Raw genomic sequence first — 25,243 nt, forward strand, 5'->3', positions numbered from 1 at the left:
GTGCTTAAATAGCCATGTAACATGAATCATGCCCGGAATGCCATCACAGGTATTTTAATGAATATGAAACTTTGCATTAGCATAAAAACGGAGAAGGCACCAAAAATATCCTTCAAAAATGGAAAAATAAAACTTGCAAATAAGGTTAAATGTGACTCAAAGACTGTATATTGTAAGGTTTGTATTGGAAACTAACTGTGCATGGCCCTTTAAATACGGTCAGTGTTCGGTCAGACATACGCAAGAAAACATTTACGAAATAACACAAGAGAAGTGTTCCCGATGATACAACCATTGCCAAACGTACCGATGTCTTGCACTTCAAAAAGTCGTCAACATAAAGATGCCCCTTGCTCAAACATTTAAACAAGTAGAAGAGATCAACAGTGAAAAAGAAATTATCTTACCCTTTCAAGGGAATATACAACATTTGCAAACATAGTAGTTCGTTTTGTTATTCAGCGCAGCGCGCGCAAGTATTGGAACGACGCACACGCGCGCGCGGTTGTTATAATTCGTCGGATCAGTGCGCGACGTCGCGTATAGCTGCAATTCAAAACATGATTCAGTAACTTTTGATTTGAAATTGAGATCTTTGAATGCTGGTTTTTCTCGGAATGTACAGCTGAAGCTTAGCTGAAACTTTATCAGGTTAGTTGCTTAGTATCCTTTATTAGATTTTGAACTCTTTTGTTGCTTCAAACGAACAAAATGCACAAATTACAAATGATGGACTATAGCTTTAATAGGATGTTGGTAAATGACAGTCTAAAGCATCCTGTAAAATTATGGCACCTGGTATACTGTTATTTCAAGAAAAGTGGTATTTTTGTATCAATTTCCAACGCTGATCGGCCGATCAGCGTTGGAAACAACTGGCTTTTTTTCAAATACTGGCCCCAATTGACCATTGCACTTGTTTGCAATCGATTACAAACCTATGAACGGGTACGAGCCAGCTAGACTGGTTCCCTGACCTTACAATTCCCCAATGTATGTAAACTGCTCTGTTTCTTCTTATATGGAGTCAGGGAACCAGACTACAGGAATATGTTCGTTTTTCTAGGTTTTTATAGCATTTTCGAACCCAAAACCTCCAAAAAGTCAGTGTAACTATATTTGCTTTATATTTCCAACCCCCCAATTCCATCCATTTCTGAAAATTACAGCAAAAGCAAATGATGTATATTCTCTTTAATTATTTCGTTACATCTTGCTTCCATCATATCAGTTAATATGTAACATTGTAAATGTTACAGTCATCAAGATTGGTTTTTTTTTTGGGGGGGGGGGGTTGAACCTCGGAGGAAACTAGGAAAATGTATCGATTAAAAAAAACTTACTAATTAAAATGACCAAACGATGAAAGCGATTGCCCATAAACGAAAAAGAAACGAAAGCATATAGTTATACGTTATAAGCGCACAGATGTTCGCTAATTTGAATGCGTCAACCGCCAAAAGGTTGCAAAGACTTAATTTAAGACTGCTACAAATTAAGTCTTGAATGCAGCAAAACGAAATAGGATGCTCGAAAATGAAAATGAACATTCAGAGCAAAATCTTGGCTGCCTAAAAATGAAATTGAATGAACCCAAAATGAAAAAGAAACCCCAATTTGACCACATGTGCCAAACTCACGCGAAATTAGACGGCTGATAATGAAACTGATTAGAAAAATACCGAAATTCGCCGGGAAAACCTATAAATTTTGGATCAATAATTTGAAACCCCTAAACTGAACAGTGTCTTCCTGAAATAACATCACAGTAACAGTGCGCTCATATGTAGTCTGGAAAAGCATGGGAAAAGGTTTAAAGAAGTGCACTTTTGCAGTAAGATTAACCAATTTTTTTGTCAAATGTGTAGTTTTCTTACATTTCACAGTAGTAAAGAGTTGCACAATAAGATTTCCTGAAAAAAAAATCATTGCACATGCCCTTTAATTAAGAAAGAAAGGCATCTACGGATTGAAGTCATCAAATATGATTTACGCTAAGGAATACGGACACGTGTGAAGTCTTAAAGATGTTTGACTAAATGTGAAATATGTTTGCCCATTAATGAAAACGAATGCCCGATCAACCCCTTACTAATGGTTTAGACGAAATTGAATGAACAACGCGATACTTTTCAAATGAATGCATCTTTGATAGGGACGAGTGAAGCTCAAAGGCGATAGAATGCTCGGATAGTGAAATTGAATGATTCTTTTCGATTGTCGAATGCCGATCTGCGTGATCTTCAATTTCAATCTAAATTGAATGAGCCAGGCGTTAAATTGAATGAAAACTTAGTGAAATTGACCGGGAAAACCTATATTACTTACTTTGGCACGCTTGAATAATCTGTTTCGTTTCCTCATCAAGCCTCTGATTTCTCTATTCATCCATGGTAAATCATAGTGGTGTTTACAACTGGACTGTTTTGAGGGGAAAAGAAAGATGACATTGTTCTGTAACAGATGGTGGTTACCATTTTCCTAAATAATTAGTCATACCCCAGAAATCAACAAAATAAGCTCGGTTTCCTTTATTTTATGAAACACCCTTAAAATTTCGTTCGGAAAAGAAAATCAAACTTTAGGAAAAGCACGAAAACACCAACGTTAGCATATTTTTCTTTCCCATTTTGTTCATGTTTTATAAATGAACAAAAATAACGTTAAAAACCCCTATGATTGTAATACCTGATGACGTCAAAATGACGTCCCGGTAACATGTACTACATTGTGTCGGAATGTTCATTCCCAGCTTCAAGTTTATGATATGTACCGTTTTGAAGAAAAGTTGCAGAGAATAATAATAGTGTCCACCCCCCCCAACTTTAAAAAGTGTCGCTTACAGCCCGAATACCCGACAAAAAAGTATTTAAAAATTTTGATTTATATTAATTCCAAAATTGGATTAATTTGAGCAATTTTTGAGCTAAAAAAAAAAAAAAGCTCAAAATGTAATCCGCTCGGGCGAAATCCCTAGTAATCCGCCCGGACGAAATAGTAATCCGCCCGGGCGAAATAGTACTCCGCCTGGGCGAAATAGTACTCCGCCCGGGCGAAATATAGGTTTTCCCGGCCAATTTCACCAAGTTTTCATTCAATTTACCGCCTGGCTCATTCGATTTAGATTGAAATTGAAAGATCACGAAGATCGGCATTCGACAATCAAAAAGAATCATTCTATTTCACTATCCGGGCATTCTATCGCCTTTCATCTTCACTCGTCTCTATCAAAGATGCATTCATATTAAAAGTATCGCGTTGTTCATTCAATTTCGTCTTAACCATTAGTAAGGGTTGATCGGGCATTCATGTTCATTAATGGGCAAACATATTTCACATTTTGTCAAACATCTTTTAAGACTTCATACGTGTCCGTATTCCTTAGCGTAAATCATATTTGATGTCTTCAATCCGTAGATGCCTTTTCCCCCTTAATTAAAGGGTATGTGCAATGAATTGTTCTCAGGTATTCTTTTTGTGCAACTTTTATGTAAAAAAACTACACATTTGACAACATTTTTTGGTCAATCTTATTGCAAAAGTGCACTTTAAACATTTAAAAGTATCCATGCTTTTTCGGACTACCTATGAGCGCGCTGTCACTGTGATGTCATTTCAGGGAGACACTGTTCAGTTTGGGGGTTTTCTTTCAAATTATTCATCCAAAACTTGCTAATTGAAAACATTCGTGTGAAAGCATGCATTAGCATAAAAATGGAGAGGGCACCAAAAAAACACCCTTCAAAATGGAAAATAAAATTTGCGATTAAGGTTAAATGTTACACAAAGATGTATTTTCAAGGTTTGCGTTGAAAACTTACTTTTGCATGGGCCCTTTGAATACGGTAAGTGTTCGGTCAGACATACACAAGAAAACATAAATAACGCAAGAGAAGTGTTCCCGATGGTTGCCAAACACACGTGTCCCGATGTCTTGCGCGTCAAAAAAGTGCCAACGTAAAAATACCCCTTGATCAAACGTTTAAACAAGTAGACAAGATCAACAGTGAAAAATAAATTATCTTAGTCACTTTCAATTAATTATTTTGTTACATCTTGTTTCCCTCATATCAGTTAATTTGTAACATTGTAAATTTTACAGTCATCAAGATATTTCTTTTTTTTTTTGGGGGGGGATGAACCTTGGAGGAAAATAAGAAAACATATCGATTAAAACATCTTATTAATTTGAATGACCATACGATGAAAGCGATTGCCCATAAACAATAAGAAACGAAAAGCACGGTTATACGTTATAAGCGCACAAATGTTCGCTAATTTGAATGCGTCAACCGTCAAAAGGTTGCAAAGACTTAAGTTAAGACTGCTATACAAATTAAGTGTTGAATGCATCAAAACGAAATAGCATGCCCGAAAACGAACACGAACATTCAGAGCAAAATCTTGGCTGCCTAAAAATGAAATTGAATGAACCCAAAATGAAAAAGAAACCCCAATTTGACCACATGTGCAAAACTCACGTGAAATTGAATGGCTGATAATGAAACTGATTAGAAAAATTCGGAAATTCGCCGGGAAAACCTATAGTAATCTGCCCGGGCGGAAATACTAATCGGCCCGGGCGAAATAGTGAGCCGAAAAATATTTTCGGTCATGTCCTACATACGCTTCCGTATAATTACGCTAGAATCTTCATTGCGGATAGTTATATTCTTCAAGGACCTGTGTAGTGGTTATGCCGGGCAAGGTTTGAGTGAGTCCCTGGTGGAATTAGTGTGTTACGGGGGCGAAGTGGCACATTTTCGAAAGCAATTTGAATATCTGCTAGTCCATGTTGCTGATTCCCTCCAGCCCTATATGAAAACCCAATGATAATATAGGGCTGGGGTAACTCAAGCTACACCTCAAGAAGTTACTTCACACAGGAAAACAGGGGGGGGTGTAAATTGGGCTAAAAATTAGGCGAAAGTTGCCTAACGTGGGGGACTTGAACAACTTCAAGGAAATCTTGGATTGTTACTATGTCGTCATAATCATTCAGTCACTTATATGCTTAAAGCCCGGTTCATACTCTGCGCGAAAGCGAACGCGAATTTGTGACATCGTGGCAAGTATTCGCGCTGCGAATTCGTAAAAGTTGAACATATTTCATCTCGGGCGAATTTCGCAGCGAACGTTTCATGAATTCGCTTCGCATTCGCATTCGCACGAAGTATGAACCGGGCTTAAGAAAATGTTATTGAAGTCAGGAAGTGTAAGTAGAATCACCAAAATAAACTTTTCAAAAAATAAAATAACCAAAAATATACCAAAATATGGGAACAAATATATTACAAGACAGGTATTAAATATTTATGCAAATTAGGCATATTTCCACTAAAAATCCAGCTTGGTAACCATCATATTCGGATTCAGCACCCCGAAATTAGGTAAAATAGCAGCAGCGAGTAGTCACCTTGCAAGCCACACGCATGCCATAGAAAACTCATCCCTAGATAGAATCATTGAGTGGTCGGGCACAACCCGACCACTGATTGGAGTTGTTGCGATTAATCATCTTTCTTTCTTTCTTTCTTTGAGTGGTCGGGAACAACCCGACCACTCTTTGGATCTGCTACGATTAATCTTTCTTTCTTTGAGTGGTCTGGCACAACCCGACCACTCTCTATTATTGTTACGATTAATCTTTCTTTTTTTCCGTACAGCACGTTTCCGAGAGTTTTCTCCTAAACGGTTTATGATATGAACTTGTAACTTTCAATATATCGTCACCGACACCACGAAGTAACACCCATCTACATACCAGTAAAAACTAACAGTCGGAGAAAACGGCAACTAAAGTTGAACGCTTTCTAAAACAACACTTTGCGTCAAAACGACAGAGTATTTTCAGTTGGGTTTCTAGTTGTGGACACTTGATGAATTGAATTGATTAAATCTGCTGTTTTTCACTCGTTTGTGTATTAAATAAACAAGAAATAAGAGAAAAAAAATGAGTGTTAGTTCGTGAAACCGAAAAAGCTGCGAAACTGTAAATTTTCGTTTTCACGAAGTAACACTCTTCAATGTATTTAACACGAGGAAAGTGCAACTTCAGGTCAGCGCGCGCTCATCATACAACTTGTTACAAGAAGAGTGTTGTTTCGTGAAAACGTTTTTGCTCAAATATGAGCAGAGTGCGCGCCATGCATTGCAATGGAAAATGGAACTTGATGTTACTTCGTGAAAACGAACATTGTCACTTTTGCGCAAAAGTTGCCATGGATACTTAGCGTAATTATTAAAGTAAAGCTTTTGAAGCTTTGAAACTTCGTGCAATGGTAGGCCTTGATGAATAATGTTTAAAAATCCAAAAAACTGAAAATCGAAAAAACTAGGCTTTAACACGGTAGAGTGTTACTTCGTGGTGTCGGTGACGAGATATCGACCCTCTAGTCAAGTTCACTATGTCCAGATATTGAACTTCGTTAACTTTTTTGGGGGATTTGCAAACCTATACATTTTTGGAATCTGTGTGGTATAGGCAATCAGAAAACCAATGTTTACAATTTGCCGAAAGCATGCATGGCGGCCATCTTGGATTTTCAAAATGGCCGCCTTCAAAATGGGTGTTTCTCATTATCTCAGCATCCAGGTGGCCTAGAGTCATGATTTTAACGGCTAAACATACATTTTCAGGGGTGAGGAAGCCAGTGGTACAAAGTAAAATAAGCTAAACATAACCACAAAGCGGCCATCTTGGATTTTCAAAATGGCCGCCTTCAAAATGGGTGTTTCTCAATATCTCAGCATCAAGGTGGCCCAGATTCATGATTTTAACGGCTAAACATACATTTTCAGGGGTGAGGAAGCCAGTGGTACAAAGTAAAATAAGCTAAACATAACCACAAAGCGGCCATCTTGGATTTTCAAAATGGCTGCCTTGAAAATTGGTGTTTCTCAATATCTCAGCATGCAGGTTTCCTAGAGTAATGCTTTTAACGGCTAAACATACATTTTCAGGGGTAAGGAAGCCAATGGTATAAAGTAAACTCAGCTAAACATAACCACAAAGCAGATTTTCATGTTCATTCCATTATAATGCATTTTTTAAATGGCTCAAAACTTCTACATGTAGCAAGTCAAACCTTTAACATGTCTAGGCAGCTTCTCATTAGAGACACACTCTCGGAAAAAATGGTTCGGATAACATTGTTAACTTATTTCTTATGATGGGACTGCGGTTTGGCCGAAGTCAATTGAGCGTGATCGGCTGACTGATAAGGTTTACGTACAAAACCCCAAGACAACGAGGTTTTTGTATAGAAAGCTGCTGGACCACATTTTGCGAGAGTGTGTCCGTAATGCTTGAAGCCTGCCGGTAATGCTGAGCCTGCATACTGCCAAAGTTACCAGTGGCATCCCTACATGATTTTCTCGTGCAAATAGGACCCATTTTGGGCCCTAATTGTATCAAATCTGCTCTTAGATAATAGCCCAAAAGCTAGGGAGATGATCCTCGGCTATATTCGCACGATTCCACCGATTTTTAAACTAGACGGTCTCGTTTTTTGCAAAAAATTGTGGGGGCACTTTTTATGCAAATTAACGACGCGGACGCGTAGAAATTTTGAAACCCTCATCAAATTTATTGCGCCCGCTGTTGGTCTTATTGCGCCATTCTGATATATCTTCTGTTTAGCCCACCCCCCCCCCCACCACAGCCACCCCCCCCCCCCACCACCACCACACTGAAAAATAATGGTAATTAAATACTGTTAAAAATGTGCTCGTTTATTCAGAAATTCATGAAGCATATTCAAACTGATTGGATGTTTCCAAAGTGTCTTTCCCATTTGCAAAAGTTCTTTTTAAAAGCCCATCAACCATTAGAGACACACTCTCCAAAAAAATGGTTCGGATAACATTGTTAACTTATTTCTCATGATGGGACTGCGGTTTGGCCGAAGTCAATTGAGCGTGATCGGCTGACTGATAAGGTTTACGTACAAAACCCCAAGACAACGAGGTTTTTGTATAGAAAGCTGCTGGACCACATTTTGCGAGAGTGTGTCCGTAATGCTTGGACAACTTCCATATCATGATAGCATGCCAAAATAAGTGTGGTATAACAAAATCTTTGTTATATAGCAGAATCTTTACACATCATCATCATCACTGTCACTGGTCGGCAACATGTCACTCCTAGAGTCCTCATCATTCTAGCACTGGGTGCTGCACTGGCAGAGGTCTGTGCATGATAAGTTCTTGGACCTGCAAGAGCATCGAGATGTTGAACAGTCTGCTCTGCACTGGCATCTCACCATCTCAATGATGGCCTTGGGGGCTGGGAGGACCTTAGTTGTGATTGGCTTCACCTGATCAGCTGCTGTGTCCTTGTAGAAGCCATACTGCAGCCGATCCAGGAACTGCTGCTGAGCAATGCTTGCCTGGCCCCATACTGTGGCCTGGATCTGGACTCGGTGGATGTGCTGCTTGAGAGCACCAAGGGACCGGAGGCAGCTTGTCACTTTCAGCCATATGCTTGCAGAAAAGATGCCATCGCAGCTCAGGGGTGCTCGCAATCTGGATGCCCTTTGGCGCGTATGCAGCACAGACGAATGTAGCCAGCGTTGACAGCAGCTCTTCAGTGACTTCAGCGGCATCTGAAAGCATCTGCAGAGCATTGATGACTACTCCGCCTGCTTTGAGGTAGACTTTCAGCCAGCTTGCCTTTAATTCCTATGCGAGAGAACCTCCCAGTGTTGTCTGCCCCCGTGAATGCATGGAAGGCTGGCAAAGCCTTTGCTCTTTCTGGACCTAGATCTGTCCATATTGGCTGCACTTGGACCACTCCGGAAGCCATTGACATGGACGTGTTTCTCAGCAGAAGGTCATACACTCTAAAAATTAATTTGTCATTTTGACTAAAAAAGAATTGTCCAGTGATATGTCTTGTACGACTTACCTAAATTAGTCACAGAGTATTGATGACTAATTACTATAGATAAGTCAAGAGTCAGACTCAGACTAGAAAATATAGTCATATGACAAGAATAGAAACCTGCTCGATACGACTAATCTGTAGTCGAGCGACTTGCGCGATTTGTAACTGAATTTCTGACTTATCACACTTTAGTCCAGACAATATCCACTGAATTAGCACTTTTTTGTGTCCGTTCTAGTGTCCTTAATGGTACACCATAATGTGTTCATCTCCGGGTCACAATGGAGTCACAGCTGACTTGTATCTCACTCGTTGTGCAATTGGATCACAGGGCCAGTGTTTAGCTCCCTGCATCTACCACTGCATGATCATGATCACACCTGCAAAAGAAACACACAGAAAAAATCTTTCTTTATTTGTTGCATATTATTTATTTTTCTCCTCGTTTTTTGTTACTCAAAATTTAATGTCCATATTTCAAAATCAACATAATTGTGGAATGTTCTTAATCATGTAATAGTTCCCCTCCTATCTTTAGTATATTTAGTTTAGGAATTGGTACATGTATTGTTTGGCACAACAAACTCACTAGTGTGTTGCAAAAAAATTGCACAACGACATGGCTGATACGTATCTATTATGCCTACCGCATACGTTTTTGCAGCATAAAGATGTGCCTAAGTACAAACATAAATTTTTGTAAGAGTCTCACTCGGTATCTATAGGCTACAGCTTATTCTTACTGATTAAACCTACTTCCCTCACAACCGTACTCTCATTTCATTACTCATGTCAATTAACAACTTCATAATCAACTCGAAATCATAGTTTTCCTACCTTTGTCATGGTTGAAATGGAGGAAGGAAGATGATGTCCGTTTAATGGCTGCCTGACAACTGAGTGTAACATATCCGTATACACGTACGCCTAACAAAGCATCATCGATCGAGTCCCGCTTTTTTTTAACACATCAACGGCGGGAAAATAACAAACTTCATTAGTCAGAAGGAATATATGACTAATTTTGACAAGTATTCGATCTTTCTTCAGAGACATTGACTGCGCGTCATTTGTCAAAACCAGCACTGATGGCTAATTTGGGTTAGTCAATGACTTTCTTATACACGTAACTAATGTACATTAGTCAAAATGACAACTTATTTTAGTCATCACTGACGGCAAATTAGTCTTCCATAACAGATAATTAGTCATTCAGCAATTACTAAACAAAGTTATTCATTTTGACAAACAAAGAGGCCTCGATGACGAATTAGTTTTTAGAGTGTAATGTGCTACGACCAGCACCAGAACATCAGTGTCTGGGGAGAAGACAACCAACTCTGCATCAGGTGGGTTCCTCTGTGATGCCAGCAGTGCATGATAGATTAGCAGCGTGTCCGCCTCTTCGTGATTGTTGTCCTCGATTAGCAGCTCGCTATTGCTCCTAGTACGTCCTGCGGCAGATGCGACACCAGTGAAGAAACACAACGACAAGATGTTCATGTCTGGCAACAAGAAAACCAGTGTGAAACTCAGAGACAATACTGTAGATCTGAAGGAGACCAAGGATCTGTACGGAAGGCTAATGGTCCTTGCCAGGTCAAACCGAAACATCGACCAGAAAAAAGCCATCGGCAACTATGAGTTCACGTTGACACCAAGGGCACTGTTTGCTGCAAACGGGGCAATGCTACCATGTACTGACAAGGCAAAGTTGATCCACCTCCTTGAGAAGCTCGGAACAGCAGAACCACCCAATGAAGATCAGCAGCAGCAGCTGCACGATGCAAGTGTTCTGCAGCGCGATGCAGTGGATCCAGAAACAATAGACTGCACACCCACTGAAGATCCTCATCAAAGTCGAAAAATTGCACTGGTGGACGGTATGGTGGTCGTGCAGAAGCTAACAAAGAAACCAGCCACGGTAGTGACAGTCAAAGACCTCAGTGAATGCTTCAATACCAGACTGATGTCTCTCACAAGAGACTGTGATGAGATCATTCTGGTGTTTGTTACATACAAGGCTGATTCCCTGAAGAGTACCACAAGGGAGAAACGGAGACAAGGGAAGGATCTGATCCAATATCAGATCAGAGATGACACCAGCATCAAGCACATCCCAATGAGCCGGTTCCTTTCCCACGACAAAACGAAGGCTGATCTGACTGAGTATCTGGCAGCAAAAACCCTGGAGTACAACCAAGACTCGTCAAAGCTGGTTATCGCATCTGCCGCAGGACGTACTAGGAGCAATAGCGAGCTGCTAATCGAGGAACAATCACGAAGAGGCGGACACGCTGCTAATCTATCATGCAGTGCTGGCATCACAGAGGAACCCACCTGATGCAGAGTTGGTTGTCTTCTCCCCAGACACTGATGTTCTGGTGCTGGTCGTAGCACATTATGACCTTCTGCTGAGAAACACGTCCATGTCAATGGCTTCCGGAGTGGTCCAAGTGCAGCCAATATGGACAGATCTAGTTCCAGAAGGAGCAAAGCCTTTGCCAGCCTTCCACGCATTCACGGGGGCAGACAACACTGGGAGGTTCTCTCGTATAGGAAAGGCAACCTGGCTGAAAGTCTACCTCAAAGCAGGCGGAGTAGTCATCAATGCTCTGCAGATGCTTTCAGATGCCGCTGAAGTCACTGAAGAGCTGCTGTCAACGCTGGCTACATTCGTCTGTGCTGCATACGTGCCAAAGGGCATCCAGATTGCGAGCATCCCTGAGCTGCGATGGCATCTTTTCTGCAAGCATATGGCTGAAAGTGACAAGCTGCCTCCCACCCTTGGTGCTCTCAAGCAGCACATCCACCGAGTCCAGATCCAGGCCACAGTATGGGGCCAGGCAAGCATTGCTCAGCAGCAGTCCCTGGATCCGCTGCAGCATGGCTTCTACAAGGACACAGCAGCTGATCAGGTGAAGCCAATCACAAATAAGGTCCTCCTAGCCCCCAAGGCCATCATTGAGATGGTGAGATGCCAGTGCAGAGCAGACTGTTCAACATCTCGATGCTCTTGCAGGTCCAAGAACTTATCATGCACAGACCTCTGCCAGTGCAGCACCCAGTGCCAGAATGATAAGGACTCTAGGAATGACATGTTGCCGACCAGTGACAGTGATGATGATGATGTGTAAAGATTCTGCTATATAACAAAGATTTTGTTATACCACACTTATTTTGGCATGCTATCATGATATGGAAGTTGTCCAAGAAGCTGCCTAGACATGCTAGAGGTTTGACTTGCTACATGTAGAAGTTTTGAGCCATTTAAAAAATGTATTATAATGGAATGAACATGAAAATCTGCTTTGTGGTTATGTTTAGCTGAGTTTACTTTATACCATTGGCTTCCTTACCCTGAAAATGTATGTTTAGCCGTTAAAAGCATTACTCTAGGAAACCTGCATGCTGAGATATTGAGAAACACCACTTTTCAAGGCAGCCATTTTGAAAATCCAAGATGGCCGCTTGGTGGTTATGTTTAGCTTATTTTACTTGTACCACTGGCTTCCTCACCCCTGAAAATGTATGTTTAGCCGTTAAAATCATGACTCTGGGTCACCTTGATGCCGAGATACTGAGAAACACCCATTTTGAAGGTGGCCATTTTGAAAATCCAAGATGGCCGCTTTGTGGTTATGTTTAGCTTATTTTACTTTGTACCACTGGCTTCCTCACCCCTGAAAATGTATGTTTAGCCGTTAAAATCATGACTCTAGGCCACCTGGATGCTGAGATATTGAGAAACACCCATTTTGAAGGCGGCCATTTTGAAAATCCAAGATGGCCGCCATGCATGCTTCCGGCAAATTGTAAACATTGGTTTTCTGATTGCCTATACCACACAGATTCCAAAAATGTATAGGTTTGCAAATCCCCCAAAAAAGTTAACGAAATTACACAGTGAACTTGACTACTCATTCTAAGTGGTGCATATTACTCTGACGTCATTATGACGTCATCGGGTGTCAAATTACAAGCGATTTTCGTTAAAAAAAATGACGATCTTCTGTCACCTATAACTCTTGAACAGAATGATCAATCATGTTCCAACCTTGTAATCAGATAGACCATTATTTGATAAACATTTTATGTCGCGTACGTGAACTAGCTTGATCTTGTCTTCCGGTTCTACCGGAAGGTCAAATTTAGGTGAATTCAAAATGAAGACATTAGCCTGAAATCAAAACAAAGCACCGTTTCTTCCAAACGGTTTACGGTATGATCCTAAAACCTAGTGTGAACTTGTACCATGTTACGAAGATGTTATAAATTTTGTAACGTCATCATGACGTCATCAGGTATCAAATTACAAGCGATTCAAGGGCAAATTTTGACAAAATAGTTGGCGCTATATCTTTTGAAGTAAATAGAGAATCGTGTTCGTTTTTTCCTGTGGTTGAAGACTATGCCGTGAGAAACATTTCTTGTTCCCGGACACAAAACCGCTTGACCTTCACTTCCGGTGTTACCGGAAGTGCAATGAAAACTTAATATAACGCAAAAGCGGAAGCATTTTTAATACAGACATATATATTATGCAAGTGTTTAGTGAGAAGTGCAAGTCCTAAAAACAGTGTGATGACGTCATCATCCGAAAGGGAATAATAATTTATTGTGATAGAAAGGATTTAATTTCGTGATCCTTTGTTGATACATAAAGATATTCATAACTTAACTCGGCAGTGTTTCATGAACAAATTGCCTCCCGACCATTCTGCGTTACTATGCCGTGCGAAACATTTCTTGTCCCCGGACACAAAACCGCTTGACCTCCACTTCCGGTGTTACCGGAAGTGCAATCAAAACTGAATGTAACTCAAAACGGAAGCATTTTACTACACACATATAAATTATGAAAGTGTTTAGTGAGGAATGCCAGTCACAAAAAAAGTGTGATGACGTCATCTTTCAAAAGGGCGCCCCCTAGCGGCACATAAAATAGTGTTTGCTTTCTTTAATTTGAAAACCATCCGTTCAAATTTTACAAAATTGCCCCTTGATATTCTCTGATTAACCACAGGTAAATTGGCAAGGTTTCAAATTCATGACGTCATCAGACCGGAAGTTACTTTTAGGAGAATTTGAAAAGGATCCTATTTTAAATTAAATTCTATCATTTGATCCCTGTCGTATCTTCGTAGTCCAAAGAATGATATCCATTACAATGTTCACCTTTGGATCTCTAATGCTGTGACGTCATCAAACCGCAAGTAAGGTGTTATTAATACGTCATCAAACCGGAAGTTAGGTGTTATTACAAACAATTATATTTCCCATATTTTCATACGTTATTTTAACGTCACAATCAAAATGTATCCTCTCCGAAGTTTATCAGTATACCATTTTTCACAGATGACGTCATCAAACCAGAAATAACGTTTTTGCGGGTATACAATGTTTACTGAAATTTATCACACCTTTAAAGATACATTTTTGCAACAAAATAATTTATTGTACTGGAGGGTTTTAATTTCGTGATCCTTCGTTCCACTAACTTAACTGGGCAGTGTATAATGAAAAGGCTGTCTGCCCAACCACTCTGCGTTTGTAACTCAACAAAGGCGAACCTCTAGTTATAGGTTTTTTGGTATATTATTATAGTATATAGAATTTTTTTAATGGTATTCATTCCTTCTATTGGTTATTCACATTGTTAATTAAGCTTTTGTTAGTCATAAGTTCAATTTAGTGTTTGATATATTTGCAAATGTACAATATTGCAAATGGGGGCAGTATCATAAGTCCGACGCCTCATAGGTCCGACGTCTCATAAGTCCGAAATTTCGGACTTATGAGGCGTCGGACTTATGAGGCATAACATTTATTTATTCCGCCTCATAGGTCCGACGCCTCATAAGTCCGACGTCGGAAAAACGAGGCGTTTAATTTGTCGAGGCGTCGGAGCTATGAGGCGTCGGACTTATGAGGCGTTGGACCTATGAGGCGTCTGACTTATGGGCCTTTATTTGGTTAGGGGATGCGATTTTACCGAACTTATGAGGCGTCTCGGACCTATGAGGCGTCGGTATTATGAGCGGACAATTAAGTATGTATGTATAGTATTATATGTTTATATATAAGCAAATTTCCGCATGCTTATTGTGGACAATAAATTATCATATATCATATACGCGTCAAAAACGGGTTTTGCGTTTCACGAAGTCACACAAAATGTCACGTGATATGCACGACTCACTTCTGGCGTTTTCTCGAAGTAACGCTAAGCCTATAGCTTATACACTCGGGTGCTAGCGTCACTTCGTGAAAACTCGAACACATGCAGCGTTATCTGATTTTTGTAGTTTTCACGAAGTGGACTTATCATTGGTTACTTTTGATAACTCATTGAGAGAGTCTTTTTTTGTTCAATACAAACCATACATTAACGTGTCAATCAAGATCCCCTCTTTCAGACAATGCAGCAAAATCATAGGCGTAGCCAACCGGGGGGGGGGGGGGGGCACCAGGGGGGGGGCACCAGCATTTGATGGGGGGGGGGGGCACTTAGGTGGATACGGATCGCCATCCTGGGGAAGGGGTCTAAGGGGAGGGGGTGGAAAATGTTCGCATACGGAGGATGGGCTAGATGCAAAATGGTGCCACATTTGATGCTAAATTCGATCTGAAGATATCTCAAGAAATTGCTATTTTTGAGGTAATGATTTTTACAACGCGCAGAATTTTGCAGAGGATAGGGGGGCACCAGCATTTGATGGGGGGGCACTCGGGGGGGGGCACTAGGTTTTCCAGGGGGGGGGGACGTGCCTCCCCCTGGCCCCCCCCCTTGGCGACGCCACTGGGGGGGGGGGCCCTAATACTTTGTAAAGACTGTCTCTTTCTCTATTCAAATTCCCTTTTTTTCACCAGCGCTTACCCCCCCCCCCTATTTTGTAAAGAGTGCCCGTCTTTAAACAAGTGCCTTTTTTTCCGAACAAGTGCCATTTTAAAAAAGAACTTGCTCCCTTTTTTGTCCCATCGGCCGTACTGGGTGCCCTTTTCTTTTTAATTTCGCGCATGTATCTCTCTGAAAAGCACCATTGTTGTCCGTTAGTGTGCATAATCATCGGCTTTGAACAGCGCCCCCATCGACAGATGGTACTAGCCTGCCCCTTCTCCCCCCCCCCCCCCCCTTGATTTAACGGAGGCAAAGTGTCCGGAGAAAAAATGGATGTATGGATGTGCAAGTGCCCTTCTCAAGAAATGTTTATCCCCCAAATAAAAATGATTGCGGGATTAAGGTTACTTCGTGGTGACGGTGAGTTTACATGCATTATTGTCCAAACAATAACTTCACTGATCAAATACTGAATAAAAGTGTCATAAAAGCATTTAATAGTCACACATACAATAAGTTACAAAGTTAGTCATTTGAGATTTTCCCGTTGTTTTAAAACTTGGTTGAGATTACTTCTAATGTGTGTGGCACTATGAGGAAGAAAAATATTCTTTTATTATAGGTTTTCCCGGCCAATTTCCTAAAATGTTCACTCACTTCTGAAAATCTGTCATTCATTTTCGTATGAATTTGAGAATCGCTCTGAACACGCGTTTAATTTTCGCTACCAGAACATTCGATTCCATTTCAGTTCAATCAATACGTGATTGAGCAGCACCTTTCGTTTATGTCCATGCAGATTCGTTTACAAGACATCTGTGTCGCATTTAGAGGGCGATTTCAAACATTTACCATTCTATTTCACTTTTAGTTTAACCTTGCGCAGCGTTTACAAAAAAACTTTACAACAACTCGTCAACTGCTGCCCTTTGGGCAGCAGGTACTTTCCCGCACTACGCAAGACCCCATTCATAGCAATACAACAAAAAGCCACGTGCCAGACAGTGTCCAGACAGTTGCCAGACAGTGCGCTGGAAAGATAATTGACTGGCGGCTGTGGTATGCAGTTATGAAGGGAGATGACAGTGTCAAGTTACAGCTCTTTGTTGATGTTACAATGAGACTTGGCAGGAGGCCTGGTCGAAAGTTGACGCGGCCTGGGTGTAGCCCTGGCTGCAAAGTTCATTGAACCAGCTTATTTGGCAAGGGTCGAATGAGGATTAGATGGAAGGTGACCGTCATTGGCCCTCAGTTTATTTATTTTTCCAAAAAATTCGGTTACCTGGGGCCCAAAGGGCAGCAGGTCACTCTGCGCAAGGTTGCATTTTGGCACCAGATACAATTAGGGGTTTTCATTTTTTCATTAACCGTCAATCAAATTAGCTGTACCTGAAATCAATTTAGAAAAGGTATGCTTGCGTTAATGAATGCACAGGTAACGGAATTGGCCGTCTGTTTCTCAAAACCGAATGCACGGACAATGAAAACGATTGAACTGTCGTTGAATTGAAACCGATTTTCAGAAGTGAATGAACGTTTCGGGAAATTGGCCAGGAAAACCTAAATTCCAGAAACACAGTTAATTCGAATGAAACATTTTTGGTACCATTTGATATGAAAGTGGAATTCCTGAACTTAAATTTTGACATTAATCAGACATGATACCTATAAAAAATGTTCTGACTGCAACTAAATACAGATGTTTTTACTTAATACCAGCAATTTGTGATGACGTAACTCATTTTTAAAAACTAATAGTTATGAATAGGGCCTTGGATTTGGCCTTCCCATCGAGGGTCAAGCCTTGGCCTTGAGGGCCATAGCTTTGGCTATTGGTATTGAGGGTCGAAACCTTTGCTATTAGCCTTAAGGGTCAAAGCCTTGGCCTTGCCGGTCAAAGCCTTGGAGTTGGCCTTGTACATTATGACTGAGCCTTTGCTCCAAAATTTTCTTGAGCAGGGCTTGAGAGCAAAACATCAAGGGTTGCAGAAATCGAATAATAAGGAGTAGTTGACTAAATACTTCAGACCCGTGTATATATATATATATTACAATGCATAAACTATCTGTACTTAGAACACGACATCGACCTTGACATTAGGGATGTATTATAATATTTACAGTACTGTTTTCGGAGTTAACGCGGATAATCATCTGGGTTTATATATATATATTTTTATATTTCTTTGCACAAAAAAACGCTTACTCTTCTTTGAACCTTTCAGTACAATCGAATTACTTGCCATACAATAACATAACTCAATAAACAACTAAAGACTATTACTAACATTTTGCTTCAATTTCATTCACACTTTTTAAACAATATCTGTGTCTTGGAACATAAATTTGGATTGACTTCACTATAAACAAAGATCTTTTAGCGCACTTATGATATGCAATACATTAATATACAATTACGCAATTGTTAAAAATACGGATGCATGGATTGAGCCTGCTAACTATTGCTATTGTATAAGTCTACAATTACAAGTATAACTGAGAAATAATGACCCCATTCAAAATCCACAATTAACAGTCTTTTGAACTTAAAAAAAAAAATGAATTCATCTGAGCAATAAAGTAATAAAGCTATATACATGTAGGCCCTACCATTCCTTTAGTATGGCATGTGTTTATGTGCACGGGCTTAGGTCTGGATTGACCTCGACGTGCCTGTCTGGTGCCAACAAAAAAGCGCCAAAATAGCTGGTCTGTGCGATGCTATCCTGGTAGTCAAGTGGCACACTTTGGCCCGGTAGAGGGCGTACACCAAGCCTATCATTTGCTGCCAGATAAAATACGCCTCCTGCGTAGCCTGTGTTCTCAAGATCGGGCTCAACAGCATCCGTTCTGCAGATAAGTATACATAGAAAACTTGAAGGTTAATGCTTTGGCAATTAATAATTTCGTAGGCCCATGATGTCATTGTAGAGAGAATTATTCGGCGGAATGGAAAGGGCGCCAAACAATGTCTGGTTCATATTTCGTGCAAATTTGAAGGAAATGTGATGTCCTATGTATCATTACTTTGTTGCGATTTCGCTGGAATCGAAATGTGTAATTTGAGTAAATTGGCAGCGCGACTTTCCCTGCGCAAGCGATCACCGTCCCACTGAAAATGAAAACTGACGAAATGTCAGTGTTTTGATGAGACAACGTAAAGAAAGGCAAGCGAAAGTTAGGTTCATGATTCTGCTGTTAATTTTTGTACCTTCGATACATTCCCTTCCAAAATCCCATTTTGCAACAGCATGCACGCATGCGGGCTATTGAGAAACTGCGTATAAATTTAATTTTCCAGAACTCCACTGAAATAGAAGGGTCTTTGACTATCTTTGCAAGTAAGTTTAATCTTTCGGGCTTCCCTGCTTATGTACTGACCATCATACCACATAACGAGAAATGGATATAAATTAAGCTCTTTTGCGGAGAAAACCATAAATCAAGTAAATGACAAAACAGTCACTCACCTTTGTGTTGACTTGACTCGAAGAATGTGGAACCTGTCACCATTACCACAGTCGGGCGTCACAGCTACATCGTGGCCATAAGTATAAGAACCATCCACTTTATAACATATCTGGCTGTACACATAGTAGTATCCTGGCGTGAGTACCTGTTTGCAATATGTAGAACAACAATAAAATGAATGAAGGTCCCCTATAATGATTTTTATGACATTCATTTGCTTACTTGGCAACATATAAATGTAAGACGTTGGTTCAGATGAACCAGACGTTGGTTCAGTGTAAAACGAGTGTCACACTGCCTCCTTTATAGTAGAACTGTTTGCTTACCATTGCAAAGACATTGTTCCATGATGCCAGTGGCGAAGCCAGGAATTTTTCGCTGGGGGGGGGGGGGGGACTGGAACATTTCATGGGGGGGGGGGGGGGGGCGTCATGTAGATCAATGATAATTTTTTTTAGAAACTCAAAATCTCATGGAGGGGGGGGGGGGGCGACTGGGGGGGCGACAAGGTTTCATGGGGGTGTGTCGCCCCCCCCCCCCCCCGGCTACGGCATGATGCTGATACAAACCATTCACAATGCTAGTGTTCTTACTGATCTTATACAAGTGATTAATAATGCGAACAACATTATCGAACTAATACATCAGCAGCATAATATAACCAGAATACAGTCATGTTCATGGGAACAAAACGATGTTCAAATATTGAAAATATACAAAACTTACCTCAAAGAATTTGTTGTGGACAAATTTAAGGTTCTCGTGAGAATATTTGGAATATCCATCATTCATGCTTGTGTGGAAGGTGAACCAGTTTCCTTTAAAAAACAAAACAACGACAAAACGAAACAAAACTGTGAGGAAAAGCGTTATTGGGCCAGCGTACATTTCTTGAAGTTACATATGCACCTATTTTGTCAAAGCGCGTATACTAAGCTTACATGTATGAACCCGTATTATAAAGCTAATGGACATGCACTGGTTGCAAAAAAAGATGTGTTTGCCGTTTTAAGGAACAAGAAATACAAAAATATCTGAAGAAGGTTCTTAATAAACAAACCTGTCGAACTTACAGCTCAGTAGATATCATACAGTGAAAACTGTGACAATACATGCTTCCGTTGAAAGCCCTCCCTCTCCAAAATGTTCATTAAAACGTTTTGACGTGCACACTACTGTGGCATGATCCCCAATTTGTCACCAGAGACATTCACTTCTCATTCACGGATATGCAAACGATTCCAAAGTTAATTGGGGCAGTATTTCGAGAGAAAAAAAATCCGAGACACCCATTTGGTCTTTACTATCGCAAAGAAATTGATAAATTCCCCTTTCTCGAAAATGAGAGCATTCAAGGCGTTAGGATTTCACAGGCTGCTTGATCCTTTAACGTACAATCAAGCAGGATATTTCGTAATATTCTGTCAGTTCGAATTTTGAATGTTTGCACATGGTGTGTCCATTAGGCCCAAACAAAAAAAATAAGTCGGTCTCTGGTCAGCGCGCGCGTCGATTTTAATCATGCGCGTCGATCTTTTTTTTTTCAAAATGTTCCGCGGTAGCTCCAACAGCGCCCTCTATTTCCGCACCTCCTCATTTTTTTTTTTACCAAAGAGCACCAAGGAATGGGAAATTGCACCAAGGCAAATGATCGAAAGCACCAAGGCAAATTATGGAGGTCACCAATGTACATGAGGACACCAAAAAAGCAAAATAGTACATACCTTGTCTGTACAATCCAAGCTTGAAGAAGAAAAAAAAAGCAAAAAAAAAAAAAAAAGCCGAGTGGCCGCTTCAATTCCGGAACTTTGGTCTGACCAGAGACCGAATTTTTTTTTTTTGCCTTACCTTAGATTATCCCTAAACTAACCACACACAACACACACACAAGTGTGTATTTGCCTGCAATCGAGGACCCCCTATTGTCCCTCTTTTGTTTGTACTCATTAGGAAGACCTCCCATATGTTTGTACACGATCGCCAAATTGGGGACCCATCTTCATAAACTAAAGTTTTCGACTTATGTAAATTTTCACGTGTCTATAATAACCTAGCATATCAGCATGCAAATTTGAATACTTTTTATAAAAATAAGCTTTTTGTTTTCAAGCTTCTCTTTTTTCAAAGTAGGTTTTTTTTTGCTTGTGATCTTATACTTATTACCTTTTCATAAACTGAAGTTGTCGACTAATGAAAATTGTTACGTGTCTAAAAATAACGTATATTGTTTTCATGTACACAATTGGGAAGAAGAATTTCACTTTTAAAGACTTTTAATTGTGATGAAATAAAATATGTATTGCATTGTATCTTTGTAAACACCGGAAATCGTGGACCCCCTATTGTCCCTAATCCTCATTCCTTTCTAACTTTTAGCAACAGCTCTCATTGGGGCAGTCCCCCCCCGGAAATTTAGCAACCAGGGAAAAGCACAGCGTATGAGTTACCATGATTAGCTGGAAGAACCTAATGTCCCTTCCGCGATTTTGTGCGTATTTTTCACCAATTAACCCTTTCTTTTCGCGACTGGATGTTTATTTTTAAATGTTCGTGGAACAGAGCTTCCATGGGAAGATGGTGTCCAGACACACACACACACACACACTAATTTGATTTTACGGGAAGTCGGTGTCTGGTGAAAAAAAAATCTGTCTATACCTTTCAGTACAGATGTAACCTTAAGCCCCCCACACCCTCTAGGATGAGAACCCTGGGCTACGCCGCTGGGTTTTGTACACGAATTTCACTTGTGGACTATCGGTCAATCGTGGACCCTTTGGTTTGTGGCCCTGACCCTTCTGTCCCTAGTCCACGATTACCCGTGTTTACATACTCACTTAAAGGGAATATACAACATCTGTTTTTGCAGTAATTTTCAGAAATTGATGGATTTGGGGGTTGGTATTTCATAAAAAAAATATAGTTCACTGACAAGTTTTGTGGAACAACCAAGAAAAACAACCATGTTCATGTAGTCTGGTTCCCTCCCTAACCCACTTAAGATGAAACGGAGCCAATTTATAGACTTTAGGGACTTGTAAGGGCATGGAACTAGCTAGCTGGTGTGCACCTGTTTCCCAGCGTGTAACCAATTGCAAACAACATGTGACTGAATAAATAAGGTAAATTGGGGGAAGTAGTTGGAAAACAGTCAGGTTTTTTCCAAACCGGTCGGCCGACCAGCGTTGGAAATTGATACAAAAATACCACTTTTCTTGAAAATGACAGCAAAACAGGTGCCGTGATTTTACAGGATGCTTTCGACTGTCATTCGCTAACAGTTTAGTAAGGTTTCATACTAATTCGGTAGTTTGTTTTTTTTTGATGTTGCAATTGTTGTATATTCCCTTTAAAGACCTTCTACGCGTGGTTAGTAAAACAAACCACGGGTTGCCAAACTAAAATGGTACACTACTAATATTAAAAAATTCCAAATGTTATTTAATGTGAAAAATATGAAAAAGGTCGACAAAGCTACACAGTAATTCCTAACATGCCGTTTATATCGTATTAAGGGCGTTATGAGCCTTTCCTGGAAAAATATGTTGCCAACCACGAATTCACAAAAATAGAAAGGTCTATACTTAGTTCAAATTCCGTAGCGTCTAGATAGAACCTATTGTTCCATTGTGTTCCCTACCCATAAGGAACCTACATGTTCACAACCACTGTGCATCTTTCAATCGTTACTCGATTTTACAAACATGCGCCAGCACTTGCCTCATATCTTGAATACATGTCAGATCAAGCCATTTTCTTCCAGATTCAAAATGTATATGCCTTTTAGAAATACTTTATCCGGTCAAAAACAAGAATAATGCTACTGTTTTGGAAGCAACAGGGAAGTAATGTGCACTATGATTTAACAAATGGTTAGGCTGAGAGTTGCGTTTTGTTTCCTCCAAAACGAGTTGTTCAAAGCAAAATAGGCTTACCGGATGTTATTTCGGGCTGCTGAACACCGGTGACATGAAATGATGGAAAACCATCGCAACCGTAACAAACCATCGCAACAATCCTGCAGCAAATTAAAAGTAAAGATGAAATTACATCGGCTGAACTATTTTCTTGGGTGGGGCCGTGCGTGGGGAGGGGAGGGGGTGGGGTGGTGGTGGTGGCTAACCAGCAGCTGGGGATATTCGAAAAACGGGGAGGGAGGAGGGAGGAGGGAGGAGGGAGGAGGGATTAATGCTGTCGGTAATATTATAATATACTGTTCATAAATTAAATGTAAAAAAAAACCTTGCCTTGTTATATATCGCTTGTAATTTGATGTATTATGACGTCATAAGGTGCATGATCTGGCTTGTTCGTTCAAATGTTGATTAAAGTACAACTTACGCCATCACCGTAGCTCGAGCTCATGCCTGCAAAAAAAAAAAACAACAAACAGTATACAACAGTAATGGAAACCACGAATTTAAGAAACTAAACTCCTATACACAAATGGGGAACAATGTAGAAACTTCGATGACGTCCTTAGAAGTGGGGGGGTGTCTATGGTCTCTGCGCGCAAGTACCCCCTCAACGGTTAAAAGGGAGACTTGAGATACAACATGCAGTTCTTATCGCTTGACCGATCACCGCTTATCGTATTGTTCACATACGTCTTTCTCAACCCTAAAAAGTAGATAAATTCTCAAAGAAAAAAACCCCGAGACATTTTGACAATTTCAAAAAGGCCTCGTGAGAGTTACTCGAGGTATAGCCTCCGCTACTCGGTGGATTGAACTCGGTGGATTGATTTTCTCAGTTAATACATTTACTGAGAAATCAATCCACCGAGTTCAATCCACCGAGTAGGCCTAAAGGTCACGATGACATGACTTTGTCGAAAGGCTAGTCAAGTAAAACAAAAACATCGCACAAGATCTACAAGGCGGAGTCCAAAAAAAACCCCGGTACCTCCAAAAACCCCAAAATAATAGCGATTGGAAAGCCAAGTTTAAAAGCTACTTTTAGATAAAAAAAACAATCTGAAATTGCTCAATCCGTTCAAAGAATATCACCATTTTAACGCAATGACCCTAAAAAAACCTGTCTCGTCCAAAAAACCCTATTTATTGTGTTTTTGCTGCTTGGAACAAAGAAAATGACACAGAATATTTGTTTCATCAATTATCACCAACTGTACACACAATATCTGTATTAACAACCTTGGTTAGTCAAACAATAATGATTTATAAATCTACTTCTTCTTTTTTTAAAGACGGGCCTTCAGAAGGACTTTGTTGACTAGTTTTTAACGTTTGCAGTTTATTGCTGAGATTTTATTGCTGGTGATGTTTAAAGACAATTGTGACACGATTCTTGAAATCTTTATTTTTTTAAACGAGACAGGTTTAGGGTCATTGTAATTTAAATGATGATATTGTTTTGAAAGGATTGACCAATTTCAGTAATTCTTTTTCATCTAAAAGTAGCTATTGAAATTGGCTTTCATTCATCATTATTATTTTGGTGCTCAAATTTTTTTCAAATATGAAATATAATTTGGGGTTTGGGTACTGCTTTTTTTTTATTTTACTCGCCCTGTAGTATATACTATGTGGAATGTTATTCTGCCACTTCCTAAAACCAAATCTGGCAGGGAAACTTTCCAATATCGGGTTGTCCAAGCCTGGAATAACCTGCCAGCTAGGGGAAAAGATCCATTTCCCACAACTGTCCGGACCCATTATCAACCATTTTGACTCCGAACTAGCTGGGCTATTGATGATTTGTTTAATTGATTTTCTTTAATTTTGATCACAAATATGCAATAGTGATGTCTGAGGGTTTGAATAATGTGCCTTTTGTTGGCACTAGCTGTTAGATGAGTTGACTTTAATGTTTATGTTTATTGTTAGGTGTTGCAATTTCTAACGCCAAATTTAAGCAACTTTTATGATCTTCGTTTTAAAATAACGTTTGTTTCATACTGTGCAATGTGAATATATAATACATACATGTACATGTACTTAGAATTTGATTTTATCAATTTTTATTATTCAAATCATGTTTTATTGTATTATTACTCCTACTGGGACCCATGGGAGATCAGT

General features: G+C 40.0%; 1 protein-coding gene across 1 annotated transcript; it reads right to left on the bottom strand.

The window, feature by feature from the left end:
• Positions 1-17,343: 17,343 nt before the first annotated feature.
• On the bottom strand, positions 17,344-23,207 carry LOC119724993. Its single transcript, XM_038196358.1, has 4 exons — positions 23,135-23,207; positions 19,926-20,017; positions 19,199-19,344; positions 17,344-18,578 (listed from the first exon to the last, which is right to left on the bottom strand). The coding sequence occupies exons 1-4, from the start codon at positions 23,205-23,207 to the stop codon at positions 18,362-18,364; spliced, it is 528 nt and encodes a 175-aa protein (XP_038052286.1). The 3' UTR covers positions 17,344-18,361.
• Between the last annotated feature and the right edge of the window lie 2,036 nt (positions 23,208-25,243).

Source organism: Patiria miniata, unplaced genomic scaffold (genome assembly GCF_015706575.1).
Source record: "Patiria miniata isolate m_02_andy unplaced genomic scaffold, ASM1570657v1 HiC_scaffold_18, whole genome shotgun sequence".
NCBI classification, from domain to species: Eukaryota; Metazoa; Echinodermata; class Asteroidea; order Valvatida; family Asterinidae; genus Patiria; species Patiria miniata.